Source organism: Triplophysa rosa, linkage group LG10, assembly GCF_024868665.1.
Source record: "Triplophysa rosa linkage group LG10, Trosa_1v2, whole genome shotgun sequence".
In the NCBI taxonomy this organism is placed as follows: Eukaryota; Metazoa; Chordata; class Actinopteri; order Cypriniformes; family Nemacheilidae; genus Triplophysa; species Triplophysa rosa.
In genome coordinates this window covers 26664310-26682960 of record NC_079899.1, presented here as the reverse complement: position 1 = coordinate 26682960, position 18651 = coordinate 26664310, and the positions used below count along the sequence as shown (strand labels likewise).

The 18651-nt window shown below is 40.2% G+C and overlaps 1 protein-coding gene, 1 long non-coding RNA gene and 1 pseudogene across 7 annotated transcripts in view; 1 reads left to right on the top strand and 2 right to left on the bottom strand.

The window, feature by feature from the left end:
• Window positions 1-4845: 4845 nt before the first annotated feature.
• LOC130560848 (uncharacterized) lies at window positions 4846-6245 on the top strand. Of its 3 annotated transcripts, XR_008963752.1 has the most exons (5): window positions 4921-4935; window positions 5169-5218; window positions 5336-5520; window positions 5756-5779; window positions 5963-6245. It is a non-coding gene; the product is annotated as an uncharacterized LOC130560848 (long non-coding RNA). The 3 variants fall into 3 exon arrangements; XR_008963751.1 differs by having other exon boundaries at window positions 4846-4935; window positions 5169-5520; XR_008963750.1 differs by lacking the exon at window positions 4921-4935 and having other exon boundaries at window positions 5150-5520.
• A 2163-nt stretch (window positions 6246-8408) lies between these two features.
• On the bottom strand, window positions 8409-12020 carry LOC130560836 (zona pellucida sperm-binding protein 3-like; annotated as a pseudogene).
• Window positions 12021-13455: 1435 nt separating this feature from the next.
• ptpn21 (protein tyrosine phosphatase non-receptor type 21) overlaps window positions 13456-18651 on the bottom strand; it is a 20499-nt gene continuing 15303 nt past the window's right edge. For all 4 annotated transcript variants that reach the window (XM_057344871.1, XM_057344872.1, XM_057344873.1 and 1 more), the window contains 5 exons: window positions 18001-18219; window positions 17797-17925; window positions 17479-17713; window positions 15972-16132; window positions 13456-15861 (listed from right to left, as the gene is read on the bottom strand). In XM_057344871.1, coding sequence (XP_057200854.1) covers window positions 15733-15861; window positions 15972-16132; window positions 17479-17713; window positions 17797-17925; window positions 18001-18219 — 873 coding nt within the window. In that variant the 3' untranslated portion in view covers window positions 13456-15732. The remainder of the gene's footprint in view (window positions 15862-15971; window positions 16133-17478; window positions 17714-17796; window positions 17926-18000; window positions 18220-18651) is intronic.

Here is an 18651-nt window from a genome sequence, read left to right as displayed (position 1 = left end):
GCATGTTTATTTCCCTTTTTTATATATATAAAAAAAACGTGTGCATAGACCAATATTTTTCTGATGTTTCAACTACAAGGGTTTAGTAAAAAATAAACAGATGGTTCAGTATATTGTCTCTGAGCGTTTTTATGTCACATCCACAATGCTGGAATTGCCCAGTTAGTGACTTTTGTAAGGTGATTTTTGTGGATGTATGAGGTCACACGGGTGTCTTTTTTTGTTGCAGAAATTACTTTTTGTATTACCCTAGTTTTACGAACATGAACTTCACAACATAGTTTAGTATAGAGCTTTATTAATCCCCTTGCGGAAATTTAATTCAAACTGTCCTGGTGCTTCACATACACAACCAACATTTAACACTACAGTACAATACATATTAACATACAAAACAAAGGGGAAAAAATATCAGCTACAATTTGTTACATAAACGTATCGCTTCAGGCACAAAAGTGAATTTATAACGATTCGTAGAAATAGGCTATTGGACGTAATACAACACAAAGATACAGGCCTCTGGTCACTCAGCACAGATATGTAATGTATGCGCTGACAGAGACGATTCTGTTCTATAAATCTTCATCTCTCTGTCTTTAGTGGCCACACCTGAAACATTCATCACATCAGCCACACCTGCTGCTCGAGGGGGAAATTAACCCGAGCGGTTATGTCCACTAAACCATGCTTCTGTTAGCAGAACATCACAGAGGCTTTCTGCTTTCTCTAAAGGTTCATATTACACTGAGTTTCACATACTGTTTTGCAGGATTATTTGCTATGAAACCAAAAAAATGAGACTAAGGTTACAGGAATACATTCAATACTCATTGCAACAGCATTAAACACATTACTGACACAGCCACACGCCATGAAATTCATGAGTTCTGTCTGTGATAGATGGCAGGTAAAGACTTTTTATGGTTTTCTGTTGTTTATCTTTGGTAATGTTTTACTTTGTTTTGTATTATCTTAAGGCAAATGTAAACATTTAACAATGGTTGAAAAGACATTAAACAACGGTTAGAAAACTAGAACAAACAAAAGTACTGTGTGTTTTGTCAGGCGTGGATCAAACTCTTAAAATGACAGAGTGAATATGCTGTACAACGGGTTTTTAAGATATTTTAAAAGCTTAAAATAAATGCACACAAAATAATGTAGAAAAGCCCAGAGCTTATAATAAGCATGAGGTTTACTGTTGATCTGATGTGCAGACTCGTGTGATCATGGGATGTGTTTACTGGAGTATTATGTGTTTCGTGTGTTTAAAGAATTACAGCTGCACTTTCACTCTTATTCATGTTGATAAACCAGATTCTTCAGTGTGTGTGCGCGCGACTGTGCGCGCGCAGGGCCGGCCCGTGGCAGAGGTGACACAGGCAGTTAGTTGCCTAGGGCGCAAAATGACCAGAGGGACGTCAGACGAGAGCGCAACATGTGAACAGCTTATTGCATCATGACGCGATTATGATTAACTATGATTGATCATCTTAACGCATTAATTATCCATGTGAAACGGAGACCAGCATCCGGGAGTTCAAGAAATGCCCCCTTGACGTATGCCATTCTGTGGCCTCGTGGTTAAAGCTTTTCCACCATCGCACCGAATCGTTCTGAGCACAGTCTGAAACGGTTACAGTTATGTTTCCACGTGAGCCTGGTTCGACACGACACGATTACAGACTGTTCTCGATCGTGCTAATGAATGCGCGCAGAGCCGTTATAGCTCAGTCTCTTGTGTTACCGAGGCACAATTCTAAAAATGTCCGTTATCACTTCTCAGCTCTGCGGTGGAAAAAGAAACCGGCTGGCATGGATCGGCACGGAGTGGAACGATTAGCAACGAGAACGATTCGGCGCGATGGTGGAAAAGTGCTGCCTGTTTTAAGTTCGAATCCCACTCGGAGCAGCTTGCTTATTTGCAACCATTTAACACTGAGTGCTGCTGTTTTTGACTGCTTTGCCATTTATTTAAGAAAATACAAAACAAAACAATAAGCTTTTATTTGTGTCCCTACAACATTTGTGCAGAGATTTACAAAATGTAAAAAAAAAACTTTCTCATTGACCTTTATCTAAATAATAATAATAATCAAATATTCGTTCTATGAGCTCTAATTTTCCATGACAGTATTGTTGAGAAAGTTTTATTTTATTTTCAGCGTTATTAGTAATTAAAAACATCTTTTGTAGTTGTTATTTATTTACTTCCGATTAATGTTAATCACAATTCATGTTATATAAAAATAAATGTCAATTTTGCTTAAAAAAAGTTAATTTTCATATATTTTCATTTTTTATTTTGTATAGTAGGGGCGCAATCTAAAATCTTGCCTAGGGCACCACCAACCAACAGAGGAAGGGCCGGTGGCCCTGTGCGCGTGCGTGTGTGTGTTAGAGAGAGAGAGGGATTGGTTAGGGGTAGGGAATAGAAAATACCATTACTTCAAAAACAATAGACATCCATGGAAAGTCCTCACAAAAATATCCAAACAAATGTGTGTGTATTGGGTCCTGGACAGCCAGAGCTTTCACAATTGACAAGTGATGTCACAATTAAACAAAAGTGATGTCATGAGAGCAGATAAGCTCATGTAACTGATCAGATAAATCTGGGTCATATTTTACTACAAAATCCAAAAGTCTTTTGATAATCGGCCTATTAAATGTAATGACAACACAATTAAAAACATCTTAATGCTCCCCAAAAATGTTCATTATGCAAAAGGGATTTTCCCTGCTGATTTTCAGATGGAACATGACTCGGGCATGTGTTTGTTAGATTCGCTTGATTCCCCTTGAGCAGGCTGATTCAGTCGAGCACAATGAAATCATTTGCTGTGTCGTGTCTAATATTCTCCTGGCTTTGTGTTTTCACAAAATCATGAACGCATATTAATCCAAGTAAGCGCAGGTTCACATAGTTTTCAGATACGCGTTAATATGAACCGTTGGGTGACTAATATGCCATGATCTGATGACTTCTATTACACACGAGTGATGGTGAAGAATTCATACACCCTTTAGAAAGTGTAAGCGAGTTATTCCACACTCAGCGATACGCCCATGATGCTTTGTGTTTTCAAAAAAACAAGCATTCTGTTTGTTCCTCTCACTAATAATTAACACAGAGTCAATTTACATTCACTCTTCAGGTTTCATTTAATTTAATTCTGTTTGCATTCAAACATAAACAAGTATTGAACTGCAGACTTTAACGATCTAAGCACAGTTTGAGACACATGTGAGATGTGAGGTCTTGGGTTTCCACTGGCCTTGATACTGTTTGGAGAAACATTTGAGATCTCATTTGTAAGCCTTCTTTCCAACAAGCACGCGCGTTTGCATCATTTACGATGTTTGACAATATCAAGTAGGCTATTTGTGGATGTTTTTGTCTAATTTTGTCATAGAAACGAGTGTGTTTTCCATCAGGGTGGAGCCTCTTGTCTATACTGTAACAGTTTTTGTTTTCGTGTGCTGTTATTTGTGGTTCACGTCTGTTAAAGTGAAGATGTGTTTTTATGGGTGTAGCTCACAGGACACTGACTGGATTACACCCAACACCATTGAGCTCCTGTCTCTCTCTACATAACAAAGAATTCTCTTCCTGTTGTTTTCTTTTGAAACGTACTTCTCAGAATGGACAGATTAGTTTACCACCTTTTTAATGGGCTAGTTGCACAAGATGGCGCCGGTGAGCTTTTGCGACGAGCTTATAACTCGATATACTGTATAGAGCTTGAATCCTTTGTCCCGCTTGCTTCAGTGTACATCGTTAATGCTTATTTTGGCAGATCTTGAAGACATCTTGTGAACACTGACATTTTGCAGTGCGCGTGCAAACCGGAAACTGTGACATCCTGACTTCTGGCGACAGCGGAAGTTCTTCGTTACACTTGTGCACAGGGCGTATTAATATAAATCAAACTGCAGTTGGTTTGTTTTCATTTAAGCAATAATAACAAAAAATACAGCTTACACAATTAAAACATGTTAACATAATAAAAAAACATGATTTTTGATCTATTTTAAAAACGGAGTTATTTCATTTTGGAACCAAACTCTTCAAATGTTTCCCTGCACACAAACATTCCAAAAAAATGTCACATAAGGTAATGACAACATTTTAAATGACATAAATGCATATGTGATCAAAAAGTTTATTCAATAAAGACCTGAATCCACCATGAAGTTTAATGCACGCACGCACGCACGCACGCACGCACACACACACACACACACACACACAGGGAAGGTAAAAAATTCTTTGTGGTTTTACGTATTAAACTTAAACATTTCTCCACATCTTCAAGTGGGAAAAATAATTTCCTTGAGGTCTTCTGTTAAATGACTCTGTCAAACTTTAAAACTCATTGTCTGGTTGTTGAACTTCGGTGAAGAATAATTTCCTTGTAAGATTTTTGTCGACTTTCAGGTTTTTTTAACTGTGGAAACACAAGGCCATAATTATGATGTCTGTTTCTGTTTACCTGCCAAAATATTTTGGGCGTTCCACCATCCAGATAACATCAACGATACAATTCCATCTCCATTCACAGAGCACATCTACAGCGCACTTAAACCTTTACTGATGTTCTGTGTCATTTGTTTGCAGGAGAAGTATTTTAGTTCGTTTTGTACGTCACTGTGACTTCATGTTGTTTAGAGCATCTGCCAATAATGCACTCAATAAAGACTCACGCAGTTGTTCAGACAGCAGTGTTTAGTGTGTGTAGCTGCTGTTTTAATGTAGACGCACGCACGCACGCACGCACGCACGCACAACCTCACCTTAAATGCTCGCCTGATTATCCAGTGTAGGGTGTGGACGGGCAGGTATGTGTGTGCCGTCACCTGAGGGAGGACCTAATGTATAAATACAGGCATGAAAACATCGTTTTCACAGTGAGGAGCAAGACAAGACACGAGGTAAGAAATATTTCACATCTTAACGACTGATCGTGCTATTGCTCTCAGGTCAAAGAAATGATACGGGCTAACTAAAAAGAAAACAGATTGAACCTTAAAGAAGAAATGTATTTCTTGGTGTGCTTGTTGATGTAGATACTAATAAATTAAACCGAATTAAAAATGCACCGGATGAAAGTGTACAGTCGAGATATATAATAGAAATGAACAATCTGCTTATGTTTTTTGTGCAGTTTTTTTCTGTGCTGACACATCTGATCTCTCAGTATGAGCTGTGAACAGGGTAGGTGATGTTTGACTGTAAAGATATTTTTATTCAATGTATATATTATATTTATTGTGTCTACCATTTACAACCAATTCAATTGATTTTCTTTTCATTTCTTGATATCTTCTACAGAACACCAAAAGGTAAAATTCACAAAAGATCACAAAAAGACATATGAATGAATACGTGCAGATTAAATAAATGACATTTAAATATGTCCTAAATTAAAACGAGCATTGAAACAGGACAATAATTCTTTTGATTTACTGATTTGTAAACAGCCCTGCACCCAAGACGATTCTGACTCTGGATCAGAGGTATCATCGCATCTTCATTTACTACACAACCCTACACACAACACTTGTATATTTAGTATGTTTGTATAGGCCTATGAAATATTTTGATCCTGCATGCTGTTCAGGATGCCATTGCACTCTCAGTCCTGTTTGACACTTATTAATAATAAGGGCCATAATAACGTTTTTGTTTTTAGTAGTTTTTAATTAGAAAGTTTCTATTTGACTAATGATATACTGTAATATTTCCTTACAGTGCTCCGGAGATGAAGGAGTAAAGGTGAGAATGATGTATAAAAACAACGTGTAAATCTGCAATTAGAGCCTTCGCTAAGCCCCGCCCACCTGTCTGCTGTTACTAGTGAAAGCTCGTCTGATATGACGATTGGTCGGTAATAGTTTTAAGGTGGAGCTTAGCAAGGAGTCCGCTGCCCATTTTAATCTTACTGCTTCTTCTTAACAGGGGAAGAAGGGAAAGGGCAAGGGTCAAGGAAAAGGAAAGGGAAAGGGTCAAGAGCACGGACATGGACACGGCCACGGAGGTCAAGGTCAATGTGGCAAAAGTGACCAACATAAAAAAAAATGATGGAGTCTGAGCTGATGACGGAGGAGGAGAAGATTCTGTCCAATCCTGCACTGAGCGACGCTGGGCTTCAGCAATGACATTAAAACAACCTTAAAATAATGAAACTGTGTCTGTGTTTAACTAATGATTGTTATTATTCAATAAACTGACATCAAACACACACCAGCATCAAAGTTATTGAGACTAGAGAGAGAAACGGCTCTTGGGATCAGCGCTCTGCGGGATTCAACAGAAACTCCAAATTCCTTCAAGGGTGAAACCAGACAGATATCTGGGGTGTGTCTCCATACACACCCAACACATCTGTGATTAAAACAAAAGAAAGCCCAGCAACTGTTACGGCAGGTTTTTAGCCAGAAACAGATTAACATTCAAGAGAAAAGGCAAAGCCATTTGTCTTTCATTTCCATTAAGGCGTTAAACATTTGGGGTTTCAAAGGTCATCGGCTGTGTGCAACGCAGCAAAAGTGACTCATTCACATTTAAATTCCTATTCCGTTTTAAGAATACTAGATTTTAAACCGTCAAACCCAAATAAGCTTTAATTCAATTCAATTTTATTTATATAGTGCTTTTCACGATGTGCATTGTTCCAAAGCAGCTTTAGGAGAAAAACACAGAAAGGTAAAACACAGCACTGTGCATGGTGTTTATAGACCAAGCAAGATCATTCTAATAAATAAAATCTAATAAATGAATAAAGGACAGAACTATTAAGGGTTTTATACAGGTTTTCATTTTTGTTTAATAACACAATATCAATGCACCTGTGGAACAGTCCTTTATTCGTCCTCAGGTCAAGTCTGTATGAGTTTCTTCAGAACACAAAAGATATTTTGAAGAATGTTGCTAATGAAACACTGAACCCCATTGACTTCCATTGTATGAATACAAAACAACTGAGACATTTCTCCAAATATCTTGTGTTCCTCGAAAGACTCGCATACAGATTTACAACCATGAGGGTGCCAGATGTGTCCCAGTTTGCCTACTTGCACTATATTTAATCATCTTTAATGATGGATCATCTTTAACCAGGACCAGGCTTTAGTTTAATTAGAAAATTTAAGTAGTTTTAACAAACATGCCTTACTAAAAACATTACTTGTGTGCAACACACAGGCACTGATGCATTTAAAGATATGTCAGTGAAAGTGGTTTTCAGTTTGGACAGCCCTTACATTTATTTTAGTCTAGGAAACCACCCCGTACTGTTTACTGTACAATTCAGTTTGTTAAGCATCACTTATGTAAGGAATAGTTGACGACGGGCCGTTCAATTATTCGAAAGTTAATGCACACGCCGAGGTGGTAACCCAGATAACACAGGTACATCTGTAAGACGACTGCAGTGTAAAAACATCTAAGAGCTGTTGTACAGCCATTCTAAATCATGAACATCTTACAGAGGTCTATATGACGTCTCCGAGATGTAAAGCAAATGAGAAAACGGCATCTGCCAGATGAAATCGCAGACCTCAAATAGATGTGCGCCATCAGGGAATGCAGCCATGACGCGAAGCAGCATTAGCTTTTCAATAATTGAACGGACCGGAGTCAATTATTCCACAAGACATTGTTCAATGTTTGTCATGTTATCGTCTTTAAAATGCAGTTGACACGACTACTTTCTTGCGCATCTCATTTCCGTTAAAGCGAGCTGACTTGGAAGCTTGAGCCATTTGGTGCGAGAGCGAGATATAGCGTGCATACCTGCGTGTTTGCAGTAATGTGACAAACAAGCTAGTGAGAATAAATTCATTCACCCAACTTCAGTAAAAAACTTTTGAAAGAGTAGGTCAATCAAAACATTCATCAGCATGAAGGAAAACGAACTAGTAGGCTATCAGTGTTGATGCATTTTGTTTTTCTAGTTTATTTGATTTCAGTATATGTATTTCTTGCTTTTGAAATGATTATTGAAACTGCACACATTTCCATTAACAGTCAAGTTTGACATGATAAAGGTCGATGAAGAGCAGGTGCTTGTGTGCGGTGATGGCCTGTAGGCTACAGGAACCTTTCTGTGGTTTAAACTTGGCGAAGTGACATGGAACTGTAATGAGGTCAGCAGACCTGGAACACCTTCATGGGTGGGCATTTACTGAAAGTTAATGCATACCCATAGAACGCTTGTCAACCAATCAGATTGAAGCATTCGACAGCCCTGTGGTATAAATAATATTAATGCAGTATAGTGTCACTCAACTGCATCCTCTCGCAGTGCGTTGTGGGTAATTTCAGTTTAGTAAGTGCACGGATTGTCACAAGCAGCTGAAAGTGAGATTCTTGTGTATGAAATGACAGAACCAGCCACAGAAATAAAAAAAAACTTGTTTTATTGAAAACCAAGCTTCCGTCGTTCCTGAACCACGAAGGGACTGAGGGACACCTGACCTTCCCACTGAACACCTGGAACACAAAACTCAAGTTGACCGCAATCCTTCAAATAGGCAGAGACTAAATAAACCTACCTGTATAGGTCGTCTCCAGGCCGCACGTCGAGTCGCAACATCCACAAACTTGATCGTTTCCATCAGCAGAAAGCCACCTACAAACAGAAAATGGTCAAACTCCTAGAGCAGTGGTCACCAACCCTGCTCCTGGAGATCGACCATCCTGCAGACTGCAGCTCCAACCCTGCTTCAGCACACCGGTCTGTAATTATCAAGCAAACCTGAACACCTTGATTAGATAGTTCAGGTGTGTTTGATTGGGGTTAGAGCCGAAATCTTCAGGACGGTCGATCTCCAGGAGCAGGGTTGGTGACCACTGTCCTAGAGTCTCGCGTATAAAACCGATCTCATCAGTCGAGTGCGCATGTGCAGTCAAGAACAGCTTTAGAAACCCACGTTCACAGGAGAGTACAGCAGAAACTGACCTGTCGCCAGAGAAAGAACAAGACTTGTGTGGGGCATCAGAGGGCACTGTGGCAAGAGTGGCTCTCAGGACACACGTGATGTAAATCTGAGAGAGCAAGAAAGTGTCAAACAAATCAGACCATGATGGCATTCACAGGACGTGGCACTCTTACAGATGGACGGTCTCCCTGCTGGAACATAAACGCCTCCAGCTGAAACTGAAGCACATCACTGCGAGACTGAGGAAGAAACCCAGACCTGGAGCCAGTGTTCCTGGCATCCACAAAGCACCTAAAACACACAAACTATTACAGCACAACTTCACCCGGCCACGAGAACATCCACAGACCGGTGACGTGAAGAAACCCTACCCATTATTCTCAATCAAAGAGTACGTCGGCGGAACCCTCACGTCAGGCGTCTGACTGGCCACACAGCCGTCCACAAACACCCGCAGAGGACCGTGATTATAAACCATCACAGACGCCTCGATGTTAATGAAATCACCCAGATAGTAAAGGTTTGATGGCCTCTGATACATCCAGTCATCTGAAAACAGAAGGAAAACTACAATAACAGCCACATGCTGAGAGTAAAGTTAGTTTAAGAGACCGCCACTGACCCGTCATGAGCTTCAAGGAGAACGGCAGAAGTTCTTGGCCAACCCGCGTGGAGGCGTAAGGAGCCCATGTCGGCATCAAGACGTTACTGCTCACATCATGTTTCCTGCATGTTCAAATAAAAGCCAGTTAGTCTTAAAGTTTACAAAACTCTGGTTAAACAGCCAACCACAGGGTTAATGTGCGAAAAAGCAAAAAGTCATGACCTTTGATAATGACATTGAATGCCAACGACCGCTCCTTCAGCTCGGTTTATAGATGTGCCCGTGAGCGGCTCAGGGGTGTAGCGGAGCACAAACGTGTAGACCAGCTCATCTTCGGTCATCTGAAAACATATTTAAAGTCCCGGTGAAATTAAAAACAAAAATGCCAATTTCATAGAAAATTGCAGTGTTTGTTAAAAATGGCTTATCAGTGTGGGCCATTCACTTAAAATTCATGTAGAATCATAATCTTTAATCGAAGTGAAAATGCACTTCCGCCCTCTAGTGGCTCTCTGTATCAGACGACGTCAGTTAGACCGCTTGTGCAGGGCCGTTAACTCCTCCCCTTCAACCGTCAGTCTGCTGCTGGTTTCATGTCAAAATGCAACTCCACCCTGATAGCACACGCACATCTGGCAGACATCCATTTGATGTCTGCATTTTCATCTGAAAGTCATCTGGCAGATGTGGTTTGCCCTACATCTGAGACATCTGCTGTCAGATCTAGATGATGTCTAAGATGTGTAGGATTTAGAGTGGCTGTACAACAGCTCTTTCTAAGATGTTTATTAGATGTTTTTACACAGATGTTCTCCTGATCTTTAGCAGACATCTTACAGATGTACCTGTGCCATCTAGGCAGTTTTTATACAGCCAATCAGATCGCAAAGAAACCCACCCGCTATTTTTCTCAGTCGATATTCTGTTACTTCCGTATTCTGACGCATTTCCGGGTGTAACCGCGATCGCAACCGTTTTTACTTCCGTATTCTGACGCATTTCTGAGTGAAAAGGAATTTCAAAAGAGAATTAGTGGCCGTGGCTTGCGTTTTTCACTGCGAATTGATTGGATGTGTAAAAACAGCTGTTGCATTCATTTTGAAATAAAACTGGCTGTAGACTGAAGCCCATATCTAAAATTTGCATCTGAAATTTTCGTACGTTAAAAAAATGAATACGACCTCAGGTTGTGTCAATCACATTTACGCTGCCTCCGATCCGTCGTAAATTCGGACTGGGTTCGATTTTCTGCGTTTTTCGCTTCCGTATCAAGGATTTTGAAAGGCGTTTTGACAATTCAGAGACACCGTACAAACCAGCGCAAAATACGAAAAACGCATATGAAAGTTTCAGACTATGCAAAAACCTTGACAGTGGAAGGGGAGGAGTTAACGGATGCTCAGGCCAAGCCGTCTAATTTATGTCATTTGAGATGTATAGTTACTACAGGAAGGAAGTGCATTTTCAGATTTTAACTGAAGGTTATGAGGCAACATGAATTTTAAAGAGAAAAATAACCCACATATATAAGCAGTTTACTGTAAACGCTGCAGTATTGCAAAAATAAGCCATTTTAATTTCACTGGGACTTTAAGTTAATGAAATGACAAACATCTGCTAGTAAAGTTCACAGAGAACTCACCATCAACACGCTGCCGCAGTCCTGGAGCTCATGCTCAAAGATCAACACCTTCGAAGCGAAGTCTTCTCCGATCACAGGACACCCGCCCAGCGAGAGACCGGACGGCCGGATCAACTGACCGTTACCAAACAAATCCTGCTTGACCTCGACGAGCACGGCGCTCTCGCCTCACAGAACGGCAACAGTGCTGGGTGTCACGGGCTGTCTCTGCTCGAAGCCCACTGCCACCTCAGTCTGGATCTCAGGAACCACAGGAAACCTCCAGACCAGCGGATTCACGAGACCCTCTAACAGCTGTTTGGATTGAACTCCCAGAATATCTTGTGGGAGTCCTGCGGAGTCGGAGGCTGGAGGAGAGGGATACGGAGAAGACATCTGCAAAGGGTTCCAGAGAGAGGCCGGTTTCTGTAGCATGCTTCCGGGACTCTGACGGAGCTTCAACTCTCTCCAGGCGTCACATAAAGAGACCAAGAACAGAAGCGCGCCGATCACACCGCGCAAGAACTCCATTATCACAAACAGCCACAATAAACACACCAGCAGTCAATCTGTCATTTATAAAGCTGTCTATTTGTGTGGCTCCGCCCCCTTTCTGGTTGGTTGGTTGATTGATTGATTGATTGATTGATTGATTGATTGATTGATTGATTAACATCATTATCCTCTGGGCCCGTAGAGTTTCTGCATCTACAAGTCACGTTACGATAACCGGTGTGTTCGACTTCGGAACCGCAAGAATCTTCAGGCAGGTGACGTCACAATACACACTCTGGTACAGTAGGTGGCGGTATGCACCTAAAGTTGTTTGCAATCCGCCATTAACTAAGAGAAAGAGAAGTGACGTCATCCGCCTGTCGGTTCTTGCGGCGCCTCATAAAGTCGAACAAGCCTGTAATTTGACTGTCAAGGTTTTTAAAGTTTAATAAATCAGTTTACATTTTAGGACTCCTAAATGTTTGTGCCAAGAGTATTTCACAAAGCGTGTTAGCGCTAAAACTAGCTCGTAAACCCGCGAGACGTTAGGAGCAGTGAAGAGGACTCCTGAGAGACCAACTCAACAATCCTTAAATGACTTACACCGGAAGTCTGCCTAGAAACCTAAACATTTTAGAAAGATTTCATGACAATGAGCTTAACCACAAAGACTACGTATATCTGCTAACTGTTTATGAGACAGCCAAAATGCTTACAATTAGCTACACTTTATATGAACATTTTATTTGCAAAAGATAACTCCTTTTAAAAAATAATTCAAAAATCATGTTGTTTCTTGTGTTTTTTTATTCTATTGGTTAGCTTTATTTTTTAAAGTGATTGTTTCTTAATAAAAAACAAACGGTTTGATTGATATTAACTGGAATGCACAATAAAAACTTGAATTTTGAAGAACAAAATAGAATGATCTGTTTTTGTAAAAGAACTCTTCACTTGTTGAATCAGTAACTTAGTGTATATTTTATTATCTTAATTTGAATACGGCAATAATTATATATTAAAATATATATTTTTAATATGACTACATTTTTATTTTAAGATCTTAATTTAAATGTCAGCATGAGACCTCATTCTATAATATTCCTATGATTAAATGACAGAGACCCATCCTCTTTCAGCCAATCACTGTCGTCATAGTCAGCAAGCTTGCTGACATCATCCATAGCAACGAGGTCAACCCCGCCCTTTTCATTATCTTAACATTTCTTTCTGTTCCTTAGTAAATGTTGCTCTCAGCAGCGTTGTGAAGAGGTTTTAAGTGTAAACTCTTAAATAAAAACCTTTACTGCTGTTTAGGAGAGCTCTTAGTGTTAAGATCAAATGTTTTGTGAATATGGGCCGGCGTAAGTCACTCTGAACCTCTGTCACGAGACACATGGAGTCATTACGCCCTCTTGTGGAGACACGTTGAAATTAAATCACATAAAAATCTTTTGAAAGAACTTCTCACTTCTGAGGCTTTTAAAAGAACACTCAGTTACGTGTACGGTTTCTAATCCAAAATAATAAACTAAATATAAAATGTTATATTATATTTTTATAATATAAAAATTATAAAATTGCTACCAAAAATAATACACTTGTGTTTGATGGAAACCATAGTACAGCTATTATTATCATGAGTATTTTTAAATTGTTCTACATTAATACCACGGTACAGGGACGTTTGTCAATTCATTTCAACGGAACATATATACAGCAGTATAAAAGCAGAAAGAGTTTATTTACAAAAACAGATAACTCTTGTTTTTAAAAATGTTCATGTTTTTATTGTGCATTCCAAATAAAATAAATCAAGCTGCAGTTGGGTTGTTTTGATTAAGTAATAACCAAAGATATTAATATGGTAAAAAAAAATACAGCTAGCACAATAAAAAACAATGTTTGAAAATAACTGTTTTTGCAAACAAGCTGCTCAAAAAGAAACAATGCAGTACTTTAATCATTTAAAATATTTATTTTCTGAATGAAAAATATAGTTGTTTACAAAGGGATATAATTTAGCTCTTCTGATAGCCGCACATCTTCAGCTAACAAACACTGCAGCCGCCGGCATCTCGCACCACACAACCAAAACACATCATATCAACCTAAATCTCAAACTTAACTCGCTTAAAAAGGAATAACACTCCAAATCTGCAGTATAAACACTACTTTCTATTAATTTACATGAAAGAACAAAAGCATCTCGGGGAGGATCTGTTAAGTCCAGTTTTCATTTCTGTGAAAAGTAAAAATGTACATTAACAGTAATGTATGGTGTAGTCAAGACAATTGTGCTTTTAAAGGCTACCATCTGTTTTCCTTCCATTAAACTTCATCATGTGTAGAAATCAGAGGAAACAAAAGGATTGTCCTTCACAAAAAACACAACAATCTTAGATTTATTTTAACATTCAACCCAACACCGGCACTATTGAGAATAGAAAAGAGAGCAATATTTGGGTGATAACTCGCTTGCAAAATGAACATGTTTTGCACATTTATGTGTTCTCAATACTGTAATACAGTAACATTTCACAAAATCAGCATCAAACTGCCATGATGTGTATTTACAATTGTACTTAACAATTTTAATTCATTTTTTCACACCCTTAAGTTTGTTTTTTTTTGTCTTGATTTTCAAGTGAAATATGACCGAGACATCTCATGACACTCACCTGTAGGGTTGAGGTAACAACTCGTATATTTTGGTTTCACTTTGCACTTTAAATCACCATTAGAACTTTTACAGAGCGCATCATGACGCACAGCTCCTGGTGGAATGTAGCTTTTATTTGTATTAATATAAAGATTATGAGACGGGGCCTACGCGACTCTTTATGGCGCAAGCTAATCCTTCAAACTACAATTGCATTTCATTCGATGAACGTGTGGAGTTTCACAGTGTTTTAAGACTTCAGATAGGTTGAATTTTTTATGTTTAAGGTATTGAACTGTTAACTGTACAAACTGTGCGACGCTCTTTGGTGTCAGGTTTGAGAACGCTGGCAGAAGATGAAGAAATACAAAAATATCCCTAATGCAATAAGAAAGCCTTTCTGATGATTACATGTAGAAAACATTTGAAAGCTTTCATATAAAAGTTGAATACATCATATTTTAAATGATTTAAAGGTTGCTAAAGGTAAACAGTCTTTTCTTTGGCTGCGTTCTAACGCTGACAGATCAAAATCAAACCTCACCAATGTCCCATAACACTGCATGTGATCCTTCATTTCAACAAACTCTCACGCTCCTCACAAACACTTACGCATCCCATGATGCACCGAGAGGCCAAATCTCACACAATCATGTGGGCCACATTTACAGAAGAAATATGAAATTATATTTTGTTTAAAGACGACAAAGCCTGTAAGACCATCAACATGTTGTGCATTGTGACATCATATCCATAACAATCAGGCACATTTCTCAGAAAAAATTGCAATTATATAATCCAAGTATTTATACGTCGGTATTCGGTGTATTGCAGTAAACTTAGGTTTAAATAAAAAAGCATTACAGGATGATTAGCAGAATCATTAAAAATAGCGAACTACAAGAATAAACAAACTTCATTCCATTCATGTGAATTTAAATGTTCTTAATTTGTCATGAAACTATCACAATGCCAAATGACAGCAACGGTGGTAAAAACAGACTTCACGTGAAATATCTTACAGGGTACTTGTGAGATTCACCCGAGACTTCCATCTCACACGCGTTTTCAGTCCTTCATGCTAAAATCATTCCGCTGTAACAAGATTCCAGATGAAAAGAACAAACGCAGTTCAGTGTTTAAATATGACATCAGATCTGCAGCAGGAGTGCGCTTTGCTATGTACAGCGAAATAAAAGTGCCGGCCACGTGCAGTCACGTGTCAAAGCCCACAGGAGAATCTGTGCATAATACTGGTGAAATGGAGCCTGCCGTGCAGAATCCTTCATACTTGCCCCGGCTCACGTCCCCGACCTTCAGTAATACTGCGAGCGGACCGAGGAGAGTCTGATCCTCCCGGCGGGATGAGCGCTTCAGACAGGGCTGTTCAGGCCAGCGCTGAACTCAGATCAGTCTCGAGTTCTTCAGGAACTGAATGAGGACTTTGTAAACGAAGGTGTACTGCGAGAGCGTCTGTACCATCATCATACGCTGCTGTCGCAACAGGTTCAAAACCGCCGGCACTTCTTGATCCTGTCAGGAGAAGCATGGAGACATCAGATTGCTGCAGTCCCTCTCACACGCTCTCGGAGTTTCAACATACACTAAACATTCTTCAACTCATTTTTTAAGGACATCTGTACCTCATTATGTTCCAGACAGGCGATCATGATCTCAGACAGAATGACCACACCGGTGCGTCCCACCCCAGCGCTACAGTGAACCAGAACCGGCAGATTTGTGTTCTTTGGATCGCCGGAGCTGTTTGTGTGTCTCCTCACTGACTGGATCTCCTCCAGGTACGCTAGAACACAAATGAACACCTGTTCAAACTACTGACACACCGTTATATCACAGTGGCCGATCGGACGACATTACACATCGGCTGAAATATCTTTAAAGTCCCCGTGAACCGGAAGTTGCAATCGTTTCACTTCCGTATTTTGACGCATTTCCGAGTGAAATTGAATTTCTAATCAGAAAAATAGTGGGCGTGGCTTTCGTCTCTCTGCGATTTGATTGGATGTGTAAAAACAGCCGTTGCATTTTGAAATGGAACTGGTAGCAGACTGTCAGTTGAAGGGGAGGAGTTGGCGGATGCTCCGCCCAAGCTGTCTAACATACGTCATTTAAGATGGATAGTCATTACAGGAAGGAAGTGCGTTTTCAGATTTTAACTAAAGAGGGCACGCAAATTTTCAAAAGAAAATGACCCACATTGATCAACTATTTACAATAAACGCTGCAATATTTCATGAAAAAATAAGAATTGTCATTTTCAATTTCACTGGGACTTTAAATTTAGGAAATAAATCTTAAGAAATGTTTAAAGAAAGATAAAAACTGGCTCACGTGAGGTGAATGAGATACAAACACTGTAAGAAGTAATAAAAATTTCTATTTTATTCAATATCCAGCGTATTTTAAACACAAACTAAACAGAAAAATGAAGAAACACACAAAGAAAGTGAAAAATCTGAAACAAAGCATTTAAGTGTATTTTGATGAACACAAGATATTAGCTGTGTCTGAAACCGCTCCCTATCTCCTATATAGTGCACTACATCGGGTGTCCGAAACCTGAGTGACCCTCCATTCGTTCACTCTTTTTTACCCCACAATGCACTCTGATTTTGAGTGTACATCCGATGTAAACTGGCTCACTCACTATGTGTCATGATACAACACGAGACGACCGCTTGATTAGAATCCGCTGGAGGACACTGACCGTTCATGCCACAAATGTGTGATTATACACACTTGTGTTTGCTCTTGTTGACAGTTATTTCCACTTTGAAAGAATATCCAGATTAAACGAATGAGATAAGCGCTTGTGTTTTATTTGAAATCTAATAAATAATTGAATTAAACGTGCCTGCAAATAAATGTGAGCGTTGTTTTGTTCTCTTTATTGGAAACTAACAGAATAAACGTGACACATAAATGTGGAAATTAATTTGAGTATTTGTATAAAACGCTCCACAAAGCCACACAGGTGAATGATGAACGTCTGCGACAGCACTGTCAGACGCACGTCAGTGTCCCAAAATCACTCACTTCCTCCCCATATAGTGGACTCAAATGTCGTTGGCTATGTAGGGAGTGAACGAGCGAGTGGTTTCAGACACAGCTAATGTGTGTTGTACTCACAGAGAAATCCTTTAAAGTCCTCCGGGCAGCCGTGGTCGGGCCAGTCGGTGTACTGCAGGTGCCAGACGGTCCGCTCTTGCCCCGTTAGAAGATGTTTGATCTTCAGGCCCGTTGTGGCGTAGCATCCCGAGTCCGTACGGAACCGCGTGGTGATCTTAAACCGTCCGTATGTAACAGTGTTATGGCGAGACCCCAGACGAGGCCAGTAGCGGAAACTCTTCTCACGACCTCCTTCCTGCGGGTCACATTAAAAACACGACGTGAGACAAACAAGCCAACTTCAGTCACGCGATGCAACCAGATCTCATTTGAAATCACCTCCTCTGCTGTAACCATGGCGATGATGGCCACTCCTTGTTCCCAAACCATTTGCCAGAAATCTTGACAGGTGTTGGAGAGCGGACCCTGAGAGGCGATGTAACTCCATTCCTTACCTCGGACAGTAACCTGATGAACAGAGCGACAGACGTCACGTTACCATGACAACGGACGATGACTTTATTCTGGGCTTTGGTCTCTCACCCTGATGTGAGAGGCGTTGATGTAACCCGTGTTGTTCTCTTTGGTGGGCACCAGCTCCACACGCGTGTCGTCGTAGGGCAGGACGTCCTGGAAACGGTTCCTGTCGCTGTTCTCTGGCATCTGAGCGATGGTGCACTCGCCGTTCAGACGCTTCTTGGGTATCTGCTCGTACTCTGTGAAGACCAACTTCTGCTCCATACGCATCTCCAGCATCTTACACTGTACACACACACACACACACACACATCATCAATGCACCGATCGCAAACATCACGAGGAACACAACACGCACGCACGCACGCACGCACGCGCACACACACACACAGGCTTTGGTTGACTATCTCCGTGGGGACAGTCCATAGGCGTAATGTTTTTATACTGTACAAACTGTATATTCTATCCCCTATCCCTAACCCAACCCCTAAACCTAAAGATCATAGAACACTTTTTGCATTTTTAGATTTAAAAAAAATATTGTTCTGTACAATTTATAAGCTTTTGTGCCCATGAGGACCTCAATTTTGGTCCCCACAGTGACACGAGTCACCATGTGTTGGTGTACTCAGGTTTAGGTCCCCACCGGGATATACAAATATGAACACACACACACGCGCACGCACACGCGCACACACACACACACACACACACACA